The following is a 14,300-nucleotide window of genomic DNA, read 5'->3' as shown; positions in this document are numbered from 1 at the left end:
GAATTCTTACATTAGCTTTTGTGGCAAATGCTCCCATACCTTTCTAACTATGTATTGTACTATTGTGCTGGCAGATATTGGTTACTATGAGAATATGTATTTATATATGATTTTTACTCCTCATACACATTGGGTGTCTTTAATGCTGCTTCTAGGAGTGTTTAGCATTTTATTTCTGCCTCTAAACACCCCTGAATGTTAGCCTATGTGTCCATGCACACATATGTCTTTAGAGGAATTTAGAGGCAGGGGGATTTAAGCCCCATACAAACGCACCGATTTTCGGCCAACGTCCGATCGGCTGATTGTCGGCTTGTTAGTATGATGCTTCCGACAACCGACTGCGACTTTTCAGCCGAACAAAATCTGGTGTGCATGCTATAAAATTTTTGTTGGCGTTTTTTGTTTGTCAGCAGAACGGCCGATTGTTCCTCAGTCAGTACAGATTTCGGCCGACAAAAATGTGATGATCAAGACTGGGCATGCTCAGAGAAGAAAAAACACACGAAAAGTAGACCAGAACATGACATCACTTCTGCAGTTGGTTGTTGTTGGCCGACAAAATTCGTGTACAGTCTAGAGCACATTTCAACCAACACAACAACACTGGACAAAAGACGGCCAATCGGTCGGCCAACAATCGGTGCATGTGTACGAGGCATTAGAGGCAGAAAATACCCACTGCCAGCATGTGCAGGAACAATTGTGTTTTGGCAGAAAAATGCTTGATACATGTAAATGTGTCTAAACGTGGGTTAGTGTTAGGCTCGTTTAGCACTTAAGCAATAATTCATATTAATGGCCAGATTAAATTATTATTCCTGCCAATTAAATAAATTAACATCCAAGCACCTGGCACTCCTAAAATGTGCCTAAACGCACCTAATTGCGTTTCATGCCTTCACAAGCATCAAGTGTTTTTTCTGCCAAAATGCTGCTGCAAGGAGAAAAGGTGTCTAGGAGAGCTGGGCAAATGTCCGGTGTGCATGAGGCCTTATAGTAGAGACATAAAAAATCAACTTCATAAGTGACCAAACCAATGCTCCTGATGGATCTAACCAATCATATATTACATTTTGTTCAAACAATACACTGTCATTTATTATGGTCAGTGGACTGATTTGATATGTATACAATAATTTGATAAATCTCACATTATAGTCTAAATAGCACTTTTTTTTTAGTAAGCATCACGTCATTGTATTATTATATATTGTTGTCACAAGAACAAACCAGTCAAAAAATAGTACCTAAATGACAATAAAAAAGTTCAGTAACAAAATGAAACACTGTAATTTACGTTAATACAGCAAAATTATTCTTGTACTGAGAACAGAATCTTTATTTTTACAAAAAGTATAAAAACACTTAAAAATCATTTCTTTCAAATGGAAAATAGGGACCTGAATGATCTTTTCAAATAACTTTGAGAAAATGCATTATCCCCGAGAAGTGTTGAATTAACTGAAATGGAGTGGTTTATAAAAAGTAGATAAACTACCGTAAAAATAAATGTTTACAAAAATGCATCCTGGTTTACAGTTAAAAACTGGTTTGATAGCTGAATACAAATAATCAGTGTTTTCAGAACTGATTATAATGCTGGCCATATATGTACTGATCATGCAAACAGCCATTTGATCTGATTATATCAAAGTCCAATATGAGAAATGATTGATGCAGCAAACTGAAAATATTCTTACATCAACCACTATCAATATAATTTGTTTATTTAGAAAGCATGTTTGTTTCAGAACTGATTGAATGCTCTATACCAGTGGTCCTCAACTCCGGTCCTCGGGGCCCACTAACAGGACAGATTTTAAGTATTACCTTGGGGAGATCAGACTAGAATACTGCAATCACTGAGCAGCAAATGAGATCACCTGTGATGTAATTTAGTTATCTTGCAAACCTGGCCTGTTAGTGGGCCCCGAGGACCAGAGTTGAGGACCACTGCTCTATACAACCCATGATCAACTTATAAAATTATTTAAATGTTCAATCCATAAAGTCTCTTTTCAGTTCTTTGACAGTTATTGAAATGGTAGTGAAGAGCAGTAATCAATAAACAAAATTCAACAATTGCTAGATTTTATCAAATTCTTAAAATAGTTCCACTGAATAACCTGATCAATGCACGTATGGTCAGCATTACAGAGCTGGTAACATTTTATAGAGGCAGATATATTGTATGTCCAGTGAAATTTATGATTTATGTGTGCAACTTTTCCTATACCTGAAAGAGTATAGAGTTATTTAAGGACATTTATAAAGAAAGCACAGGTTAGCAGGCCTTTTTTTCATGCAATGACTCTTGTTTTTGTGTTTATGTAATAGGTTTATGTATTAAAATTTAGTTTGGGCTTGAAGGGATTGTTTGTTAACAATAAAATGGTAATTAGTTGTATGTTTAACCAGAAATCTACAATCATAGGAAAGGTAGATGTCAGAGATATTTAATTAAACACCCATAACCCTTTGTAAAGGTTTTAAGGAAATATAAGTATTTTCTTTTTTTTTTTTTTTTTTTTTAAGGGCAAACATTTAAAAGGGATTTGTTTGGTAAATTCAAAAGATGCACATATATGAGCAATACAATTTCAAATGCATCTTTCCCAGTGCGCAAAAGTATCTGGTTAGTGAATGACATATGCAAAGAAAAGGTGCCAATCTAGGAGATGGTAAACCAGCAGTTTTTAGGACCAAGGGATTTTAAGTTGGGTCCACTGCCCCTTTGGACATAGTTACTGTTGTAAATGCAGTAAACACATTTTCTTTACTGGTTACAGGTTATGTAGTTCTTTGTGTTTTCTGCAAACACTTTTGTCTTTAAATATGAAACCACTCTACCAATTTTGAGGATTTCAGTTAGTACTTTGACTGACCGTATTACAAAAAAATACAGAATGCACTAGCACACATATCTGTATGTTTTTGCTACCATTTCCACGTATTTAGACCTGAAGTATTGAACATTTATTTTTAAATGTAATTATTCTTTTTTTTTTTATCCCTTTTATAAATACTCACTTGTGGTCTCCTGCATGCACCCTGCTTGAAAATGATTATTATAGCAATAAGGCACTTGCATAAACATCCAAGTATCACTGATAAAGAGCTTAGCACATGTCATCACTAACCAATGGCAGGTTTTCTTGAGAATCCCCAGATGTGCCACACATATTTTAATGCCAATGCAAAAGCCTGTGTTTATATAGAGTTAATGAATGAAGCTGATCAATAAAGTTATCAAATTAAAATTATCAAAGAATTAAGGGAATCAGAATCTAGCATTCGATGTTCATTGTTTAGCTTACAATGACAACATTTTATATGTATTTAATTATCCAAATTATCAGAATAATTAGGTATAATTGAAGTAATTGATCTTCATGGAAGAATTTGTGTATTAATCTATGTTGGCTAGTCTCTCCCTTGACAACTGCCTACAGCACGGGTCTTCAAACTTCGGCCCTCCAGTTGTTCAGGAACTACAATTCCCATCATGCCTAGTCATGTATGTGAATGTCAGAGTTTTACAATGCCTCATGGGATGTGTAATTCCGCAACAGCTGGAGGGCCGTAGTTTGAGGATCCCTGGCCTACAGTATGCAGTATTTTGATATGAACTATTTTGAGATAGTTTGTTTGCCTGTCAAAGATGAGTGCCAAGCAAACCACCTATCTATCAGGACAATGCAGCTCACAACTGCGGAGTATCAGTAAATAATATAGCTTGAATTAGAGAATTACGTAGATAAGTTGAATGGAGAACATTGTATATGAATAATCATCATTATCATTGTAACCATGTATCCTAGGCCTGACATAAAAAAAAACACAATAATGATGATGCTTCAAAATTAGCATATTGTTTTTCAATTTTACATGAACTTGTCCACTACATTTTTAGAAACTGCTTCTTGAAAACTGAATGAATATATTGGAGGAAAAAAAATGTTGGGTTGCATGAAAGTGCTTCAAGGGAAGTAAAAAAAAAAAAAAAATGGCACTGTTTCTGCACATTCATAACCAATTAGTTATTGCTTATGATTGGTGTGTTTTCTAGAGTTACCCATGCCTTTGTTTGTTTTCAGATAAACTTTACCCAGATAACATGATGACCCTATAGCAAGCAGATCTGAATACAGAGCATAAACTGTAAATCTAGAGTGCAGTTTTAATATTATTTCTTTAGTGTTTGGGCATTATTGTGGTTTGGCTGATCAGTAGTGTATGCCTGTATTCATCACAGTATCAGTAATTTCAGATGAAACACAAAGGTATAACTGAAACAGTTTTCTGTATATAACAAAAGATTTATAAAACTCATAGGTTTGTTTCCTATTATGCTAGCATTTCAAGCATCTGGTGCTAACCTTGGAGAAACCTTTTTTCCCTAATCTTGATTATAATGACATTTAGTGGTGGTAAAGGCATCAAAAAGGAGGGGTACTGAGAATGTGATAAGGAAATAAGAAAGCCACCTGGAATCTCAATTATCAAACAGTATTTGACCTCTCCCTCAATTACATTGATTTGTCTCTCCATTATTTAGTATGACTTATTAAACGGGTCAATATGGTAAAGAATAATAATAAATGATCAAAGGTGTTTAAAAAGGTGAGCATTACTATAATTTATCCCTTTCTCTACTAAAAAAAACCCAAAAAAACGAAAAAATAAATAAATATCAATAGTTATCCATGGCAACAAATGGGTTCAGAGTTGCGCTGTCTTATATAAATAGACGAGTGTTATAATCACTACACACTATATTACTGTTCTGTGCAATAAAGGATTTAACTGTCAAGCTAAAGGTTTTTCTTGCTTCCATGGAAACAGATGCAATTTGTCCTATGACAGCTATTTTCATAGTGCAACTAACGGGACTTCTCCTTGTTGTTTTACGATTGATTCTCTCAACTGAAAATTAACAGAGACAGCAACCAATTAATAAGTGGCGAGACAAAGAGCAGTTCCGTTGTGTGCTCCCATGATCCTATTGTAAAGAATTAACTTGCACCCGCTTTAAAAGACAATTTTGTTGAAAGCAATAATAGCAGAGGTTTAAACTGAGAAAACCTTAAATAAGGATTTGAGAAACTTTATGAGTGTGTCTGACCCTAAATTTAGAAGGGGATACTGAAGAAACACAGTTGAATAATGTCAGGTATCATCATCATTTCCAAGTCAAATAGAATCGTTTTGGATAGCAATATAAAATCAGACACAAAACATTATCAGCAATATACACTAGACATTATTATTTTCCCAACACGTGTCATGATTGCTACCACCCTTGATAACAAGTCAATACCCAATGACTGTTGATAGGGTCAGTTTTCCGACACCATCTACAGCTTATAGTAACAACATGTGTGGTTCTAAGTACAACTCCTAAATGGCATACTTGCATACAGTATACAATTGTGAAGCCTGCTTCATCACTATAAAACAGTTGCTTATCCCCATCAGCCTGGGTCACATAAAATTTATGACACAAACTATTAATCACAGGTAAAAGAAAAATGAAAGCTGTAATTGGATTCTTTAAAAAGCACCAGTGTGTCGGTCTGCTTTTCTTTTCTGCTGTGTGATTCTACACATTGTGGACACAATACACTGTTATTCTTTACATGGAGTCCCCAAGGGAGTCAGAGTCATCCAAAGACAGGGGTAGGTACAGATCCTGTAAAAAGTAACAAGAGATAATGTGTTAACTAAAAGAACAGGTTTATTTCTGTTTTAATAACTATACATTTATTTTAAACATTAAAGTATATCTAAACCCTAACAATTAACTTCTCTTAAGTGCTTCCTTTTCGTCTGTTAAGTATACTATTAAAAGTGTTTTGTTATATCTGTTAGATAAATGTTAAAAAAATACCTGTTGACTGAGAACAAAATCTGGTGCTGGCCTGTCTAATCTCTAGTTTTACCTCAAACATTGCTATTGGGAAGTGTGTTAGAACTACAATCCAGCCCCCCCCCCCCCACTTTGATGGAAATGAGAAGAGAAGGAGGTGCTTTTGCAGTCCTAACATACTTCCTGTGCTAGGGTGACAACACTGCTGCTCCATAGATACAGTACAGAGAGAGTTGACCCCTGCGACATGAAGTGTGCTACTGGCTGGATCACTAGTTAAAATAAAGGAAAAAAGCCTGAAAAAAAGAAAACTGACAGGCCACCACATCTAAAGATTGGTAAGATGCAATACATTACAAGTTCATGGCTTTTAAAAGTTTAAAGGAAAAGCACATATTTAATAGGTTTGGTATACTGCACAGACCCTAACATATACATATATGTGTCTTCACCATGCTAATTTGCCACCCAGATCTGCTGACAGGCCACACAGGATTCCTAAGTAAGTTTTGACTTAATGTGCAAAGAATTTCTATTTTGTCCAGTCATTTGTATGATTCATACACCTTATACACCTCAGTCTGACAGCACAGCCAAGAAGACAGGAAGTCTTTATCATTTTTGCTCCCCCTATACATGTCAGTTCATACAGTATCTCACAAAAGTGAGTACACCCCTCACATTTTTTGTAAAAATATTTTATCATATCTGTTCATGTGACAACACTGAAGAAATAACACCTTGCTACAATGTAAAGTAGTGAGTGTACAGCTTGTATAACAGTGTAAATTTGCTGTCCCCTCAAAATAACTCAACACACAGCCATTCATGTCTAAACTGCTGGCAACAAAACTGAGTACACCTCTAAGTGAAAATGTCCACATTGGGCCCAATTAGCCATTTTCCCTCCCCGGTGTCATGTGACTCGTTAGTGTTACAAGGTCTCAGGTGTGAATGGGGAGCAGGTGTGTTAAATTTGGTGTTATCACTCTCACTCTTTCATACTGGTTACTGTAAGTTCAACATGGCACCTCATGGCAAAGAACTCTCTGAGGATTTGAAAAAATAAATTGTTGCTCTACATAAAGATGACCTAGGGTATAGGAAGATTGCCAAAACTCTGAAACAAAGCTTCAGCACGGTGGCCATGACCATACAGTAGTTTACCAGCACATGTTCCACTCAGAACAGGCCTTGCCATGGTCGACCAAAGAAGTTGAGTGCACGTGCTCAGCGTTATATCCAGAGGTGGGAAATAGACGTATAAGTGCTGCCAGCATTGCATTACAGGTTAAATGGGTGGGGGAGGGGGGGTCAGCCTATCAGTGCTCAGACCATACGCCGCACACTACATGAAATTGGTCTGCATGGCTGTTGTCCCAGAAGAAAGCCTCTTCTAAAGATGATGCACAAGAAAGCCTGCAAACTGTTTGCTGAAGACAAGCAGACTAAGGACATGGATTACTGGAACCATGTCCTTTGGTCTGATGAGACCAAGATAAATTAATTTGGTTCATATGGTGTCAAGCGTGTGTGACGGCAACCAGTTGAGGAGTACAAAGACAAGTGTTTCTTGCCTACAGTCAAGCATAGTGGTGGGAGGGTCATGGTTTGGGGTTGCACGAGGCTGCCGGCTACAGTTCATTGAGAGAACCATAAATGCCAGCATGTGCTGTGACATACTAAAGCAGAGCATGATCCCCTCCCTTCGGAGATTGGGCCACAGGGCAGTATTCCAACATGATAACGACCCAAAACACACCTCCAAGACCAACACTGCCTTGCTAAAGAAGCTGAGGGTAAAGGTGATGAACTTGCCAAGCATGTCCCCAGTCCTAAACCCTATTAAGCATCTGTGGGGCATCCTCAAACGGAGGGTGGAAGAGTGTAAGGTCTCTAACATTTACCAGCTCTGTGATGTTGTCATGGAGGAGTGGAAGAGGACTCCAGTGGCAAGCTGTGAAGCTCTGGTGAACGCCATGCCCAAGAGGGTTAAGGCAGTGCTAGAAAATAATGGCGGCCACACAAAATATTGACATTTTGGGCCCAATTTTGACATTTCCACTTAGGGGAGTACTCACTTTTGTTGCCAGCGGCTTAGACATTAATGGGTGTGTGTTGAGAGATTACAATGTTATTAACTACAAAAATGCTAACAATAATAATTGGAGGTAGGAGAAGAAACATAATACCTTGTGCTTACGGAGGCTTCCAGGACTGGTTGGGGTGGAGATTGGAGACTGCTTAGATTTAGGGGTAGACAGTTGACTGCTTGATGTTCCATTAGCTGCCAAAGAATAGAAAAATATACAATTTTTAAGCACTCTAAAGAGTAAATATCATTATACTCTAGCACAAATGAAATGGGCATATACAAATCACATTTCAGTGTCTATACAACAAGCCAATAAACTGTCCGGTTTGAAAATCATTTGTAACAACTTGTAATAAAGAGTGCAGATTATGTGTTACCAGTGATAAAATCTGTAAAAAAAACAGTCAAAAATGCTGCAATGATTTCATACTATGTTAGCCCAATGTGTATTGCACAACCTAGGTCCACTACCTGCCTATGTGCCAATTGCCCTTTACTGATGAGTAGTTTTTGAAAAAATTAAAAGGAAAGTAAAGGTTCTGCCCATAGTGATCACCACCTGGGAGCCCAAAATGCACCCTTAACTACCAGAACTGGAAGCTGATTGGTCTATGAACAATGCAAACACTTTCTGCAGACACTTTCTGTAGCTCCAGTTTTCCATTTATTAAGTCCCTCTAGATCACAGAAAATATTTTGTTTTGTACCTTGAGAACCCATTTAGGGAACCTTTCCACAGGCACAGCAAATATTTAAAAAGGTTGATGTTCTGTGTATATATAAAAAAATTATATATATATTATATATATATATATATATATATATATATTTTTTTTTTCCAGAAAAATGTTGTCCTTTACAGTATGCCATGTCTCAAAACAGCATCGTAATATATTGAACTCTTTGGTATTTACAGTCTGAACTATTCATGCTCAGGTCTGCTGGAGGCAAGACTTTAGCAACGTAATCGTGTTCTTGACATGTAGTGAATAAGACAAGAAGAAAGATGTAGAGGACAGAGGGAATATGCTATTTCTACCTTTCTGCTAAACTCACAATGCCTCCAGAATTGTTTGGACAGCTGCTGACATTTAAGTAAAAAGCAAAAGATCACAGTGTGAAACTTGGACTAAAATAAATCTAAAACATATGCCGAAGTTATAAGAAGCATAATGAGACACAGTAAAAATATCTTAACTAAAAGTACCCATAGCCTACAAAGGATCACTGATTGGTTCGTCTGAAATGAGATATGAATGATGGATGGAAGCATCTGATTGGCTGATAAAATCTTCCTCCAGTCACCTTTCGCAATTATGGCCTAAGAGTCTGAAGTTGCCTGAAAGAACTGCCTTTGCTGCATATAGTAAAGCAACCATGAATAATATTCTTTTCTTAAAAAAAAAAATAATAATAATAATATGAGACAGGGAATATGAATGATTGCTACTAGGAACACAGAGAATTTTAAGCATAGAGCCCATTTGTGTTATGTAAGCAACTTCTTCAAAATGATAAAAAAAAGTAGGTACTAACAACCATGGTTAAATTAAATTCTTTCTTTAACCCATAACCAGTCATTATTTGCTTTTCCACTGAAGTAATATTTTTAGGAAATAATATATATTAAACCAGGCTTGCATGAAAAAATTGGCTGCCTTCCTATAGAATTAAGGATTGACATCCTACAAAAATAATGGAAATTCCAAAAAAACATTTACACTGCAGAGAGCAGGAAAAATGACTTGGTTTGTGGTGAATGTTGTTTGATAGGTATGTGGGGAAAAAACAAGAAAATTAAAGTAGGAGAAAGGTTAAAAACAGTAATGATGTGCACACAATTCCTAGAATGGAAAACCTCCATTTCAGGAACTATAAATTTTAAATACCTCTTTAAAAAAGGGGTTTTACCTTTTATGGGGCAGGTGTGTGAACAGTATTTCTAACCCAATCCAAAATGTACCCCAAAATTCATTCAGTAAATTGGACCTGTAATTTACTTCAAAGCTTTCAAGTCTACTAGCAGTTCTAGGTGCTGTCTGACCTGGAGGAAATTTATGAACAATGGAGTACACATGAATCTGACATGTTGCCCACAGGTACCAGTCAGACTGTATTTGTAAAATGAAGTAAATACTCTTGACTGGTGGAACTGCCCCACTTTTTGTTCAGTTTGTTTGTTCCAGATTTTTAAAGCTGAAATTCCATGTCTAAATAAGCCCTGTATATTCATACACTAATCCTGGCATAATATTTTTTGCATATCTGTACTGTAATCCAGCATGAAACAACTCTTGGACTTTGCCTCTATACTGGAGTTACCTGTAATAAAGACCAGTCGCTGCTGCTCTCTCTCCTTGTGCAGGGTGACTGGTCATGTATCTACCTCCTTGTATTTTTTGCATGCATCCTATAGACAGCTCTGTACTGCACAGGCTATGTACAGCACAGCGATGATGCCACTACTATTTTTAAAAGGTAATGTCTGGATTTACAAAGGCATTTATTGCAAACAAAGTGGATTCTCTTTGTAAAATGAAGACTCATGAGGAACAGATTACAGTGAAAGTTATGATGCCTGGAGTCCAGCTTAAAAAACGGATGAAAAGCGGATGACAACGGATGGAAAACGAATGAATAACAGATGACAACGGATGAAAAACAGATAAAAACTGATAAAAAAAACGGATAACAACTGACGAAAAACGGATGAAAAACGGATAACAACTGACGAAAAACAGATGAAAAACGGATGGAAAACTGATACATTTGACGTGACTGAACTGATGAACTGAACGGACAGTATGTGTGAAAGAGGCCTTAGGCTCCTTTCACACTATGTGTCCGTCAAACGGACTCCGCTTTTCTTAGCGGGGGATCAATCCGCCGATCCCCCGCTGAGCAGGAGAATGACAGCTGTTCTCCGCACTGTGTGCGGAGACACAGCTGTCACAGTCCCATAGATCTCTATGGGGGAATCGGATGGGAACGGACCGTCGGTCCATTCTCATCTGATCCCATCCGATCTGCTGAACGGATGGAAAATAGGGTTTCCATCCGTCCAGATTTGACGGATCGGGTGTCAGCGGACATGTCTCCGCTGACATCCGATGCCCCATAGAGATGCATGGGGGGACTGTTCAGATCCGCCAAAAAAACGGACAGGCGGATCTGAACAGTCCGCCTGTGTGAAAGAGGCCTAAATCAGAGTTTTCCCAGGAACCATTATTTGTTCCTTTTTTTTCATGAACATGAAACATTGCCTATATGTATTTCTTATTTAATATTTCCAGACAGATTTAACCTGGGCCAAACATGGATCTGGTTCCTGCTCAACAAGCTGATATTTGATCCATGTATGGCCATTCCCATTCACGAGAAGTTGATCTATTGATTAACTTCTCATTAACGATCCTGCGAGAAAATGTTCACAAGATCAGTGCATATGGTAAATGTTCTGCAGGCTGATCAGTGTATTCTGATGGCAGGGGAGTCCCGCTGTCAGTATAGAATGACACACCTACACAGATGAAAGAAAATCTGAAAAAGGAGAGAAAAGGTAATGAGTCAACACAGGAGGAAATTGTAGTGTAGTATTTTCTATATTATGTTAGACTAGTGGATAAACCATAACGTTGCTAGTCACCTAAAGTAGTTGTAAACCTTACATATACCCAGTGAAATCACTGGCCTCAGGTGATACACAAAGATGAAACAAAGCATTCTACATAAGTTGTACATGTTTATCTGCAGTCTATATCTGTTCAAAGTCCAGATATTATAAAGCTTGTCTGAGCTGTCAAAAAAGGGGGTGGAGAGCTGCAGTTACTCTCTGTAGAGCTCAATGAGAAGAGCTCTGAGAGCTGAATGGAGGGAAGAGACACAACCCCATTTACACAGCACACAGGAACAGAGCTGAGACTCTTAATCATCTGGAGCTCCCTCCACTGTCATTTATTTTTCTCTTAGTGTCAGGAAAACTTGTTCATGCTGATAGCAGAGGAATGAAGCAGCAGACAGAAAGGATACTTTGTGCTTTTAATTGAGACACATACATACTATAGAGGGATATGTTTTGTTCATATCTCATGTCTGAAGTTTACAACCATTTTTAAGCCCAACTCTAGGAATTTAGCAACCCCCCCCCCCTCCCCTTCCTTCTAACTCCCTAACTCACTGCTGGTGTGAAGAAAAAAAAAATATCCAAATGCCCATTTTAGTTACTTGAAGTGACGGTCATATAACAATCCTTCTCTTTACTTCTTGGGGTTTTTCTTCAGGTATCCACTTTCACACCTGCATGATGTAGACATCTACTATTGGTGGAGGCGACACTTGCAGCTGCCAGGTTCTCACTCATAGGAACCTGAGGCAGAAGAACTCACAGGGGTGGGGAGGTGACCAGTGTCCAAGAAGATAATGAGCAGGAAAAAATGCCTGTTCCCCAGGGCAGGAAATGATCTTTCTCATAGAGGAAACTGTAACCGTCATCCATTACACTGCAGAATGGCTTAGGGCATGGGTGTCCAACCTGTGGTCCTCCAGCTGTTGCGAAACTACAAGTCCCATGGGGCATTGCAAGGCTGACAGTTGCAAGCATGACTTCCAAAGGTAGAGGCATGATGGGATTTGTAGTTCTGCAACAGCTGAAGGGCCACAGGTTGGACACCCATGGCTTAGGAAGAGGTCTTCTGAATCAAGACTGAGGAATAAGGCAATGGACCCACAATGCATTATTTAATTTTTTTTCTTTTTCCGGGGATGGGCTTAATGATTACCAGCATCAAAAAAGGTGGGTGACCTAATGGTTGATCTTGTAAAAAAAAAACTGTTTTAATGTCTCTACACAAATTCTGGTTATTTCATGGAGATTCTATTACATACTTATTTTTCAATTTTATTTTGTTATTCCAGTACATAAGCTCATATGAGCAGGGCCTTTGTAACCCTCTTGTACTTTATTGTAACTGTACTGTCTCCCTTTAGATTGTAAAGTGCTGTGCAAGCTGTGTTGGCGCTATATAAATCCTGTAAAATAATATTAATCATTAAAAACTATAAATATTTGTAGACTAACCACTAAAATAAACTCAGTTTATACTTTAGCATCATTTTCCCTGTATCCCGAAACATCATTCACAGAGAGAATGCACAGTTTACAATGAGTAGTAGCACTAAAAGGGCAACCAATGTGTAGCAGGAAGCAGAGCCTAAGTGTGTATTGAGCACATATGAGCCATAATAGGCTAAGCATAGATAACTCTTCATAGTAACAAAGTTTCTGAAACAAACACACAATGATAGGATAACTGACTTTCCAAATTATCTCTTGTACATGTATATCTAAAAATGCTTGACAATACTGTACAGTATCTTTAAATGTGTGTGGCCCCTGCTTACCTAATCAAGGGGTAGGATGAATATGTTTAACATAAATACCAACCATCATTTCTGGAACAGTAACCTCCATATTTCAAAATACCCTATATAATATATACCCACATACTTACACACACAGTATCTCACAAAAGTGAGTACAAACCTCACATTTTTGTAAATATTTTATTATATCTTTTCATGGGACAACACTGAAGAAATGACACTTTGCTACAATGTAAAGTAGTGAGTGTACACCTTGTATAACAGTGTAAATTGACTGTCCCCCTCAAAATAACTCAACACACAGCCATCAGTGCCTAAACCGCTGGCAACAAAAGCGAGTACACCCCGAAATTAAAATGTCCAAATTGGGCCCAAACTGTAAATATTTTGTGTGGCCACCATTATTTTTGAGAACTGCCTTAACCCTCTTGGGCATGGAGTTCACCAGAGCTTCACAGGTTGCCACTGGAGTCCCCTTCTACTCCTCCACGACGACATCATGGAGCTGGTGGATGTTAGAGACCTTGCGCTCCTTCACTTTCTGTTTACCCGCCTTAGCGGTAATCCCGAGCGTGACTCGGGGTTGATTTTTCATTGCAGGAGCGGTAACCCCGAGTCACGCTCGGGGTGGATTGCAGAGAGCGCAGCGGAGCTTCTCTTACCTTATCCTGGCGATCCAGCGATGATCTCTCATTGCTGCGACCGCCAGCCGAGAGTCCCGCCGCTCCTCCGTCCCTCCGTCGGTATGATCACTTCCTAGTTCCGTTCCCTGCAGCAGCAATGCTGCATGGGAGCGGAACTAGGGAGGGAAATTAAAAAAAAAAAAAACAAAACGTTACACAAAACACACTTTATATTATATATATATATATATATATATATATATGCATATATATATATATATATATATATATATATATATATAATATGCACACACATATATATATATAT

At 37.9% G+C, this 14,300-nt stretch overlaps 1 protein-coding gene across 2 annotated transcripts in view; it reads right to left on the bottom strand.

Moving 5' to 3' along the window:
- Positions 1 to 5,116: 5,116 nt before the first annotated feature.
- Positions 5,117 to 14,300, bottom strand: part of DCX (doublecortin) — a 175,790-nt gene continuing 166,606 nt past the window's right edge. The window contains exons 6-7 of one of the 2 annotated variants that reach the window (XM_082264393.1): positions 8,062 to 8,159; positions 5,117 to 5,695 (exon numbers count right to left, since the gene is read on the bottom strand). In XM_082264393.1, coding sequence (XP_082120519.1) covers positions 5,639 to 5,695; positions 8,062 to 8,159 — 155 coding nt within the window. In that variant the 3' untranslated portion in view covers positions 5,117 to 5,638. The remainder of the gene's footprint in view (positions 5,696 to 8,061; positions 8,160 to 14,300) is intronic. The other variant, XM_082264394.1, reaches the window with a different exon arrangement.

This window comes from Pelophylax lessonae (genome assembly GCF_965119305.1).
Source record: "Pelophylax lessonae genome assembly, chromosome: 7".
In the NCBI taxonomy this organism is placed as follows: Eukaryota; Metazoa; Chordata; class Amphibia; order Anura; family Ranidae; genus Pelophylax; species Pelophylax lessonae.
This window is presented reverse-complemented; position numbering and strand designations above follow the sequence as displayed.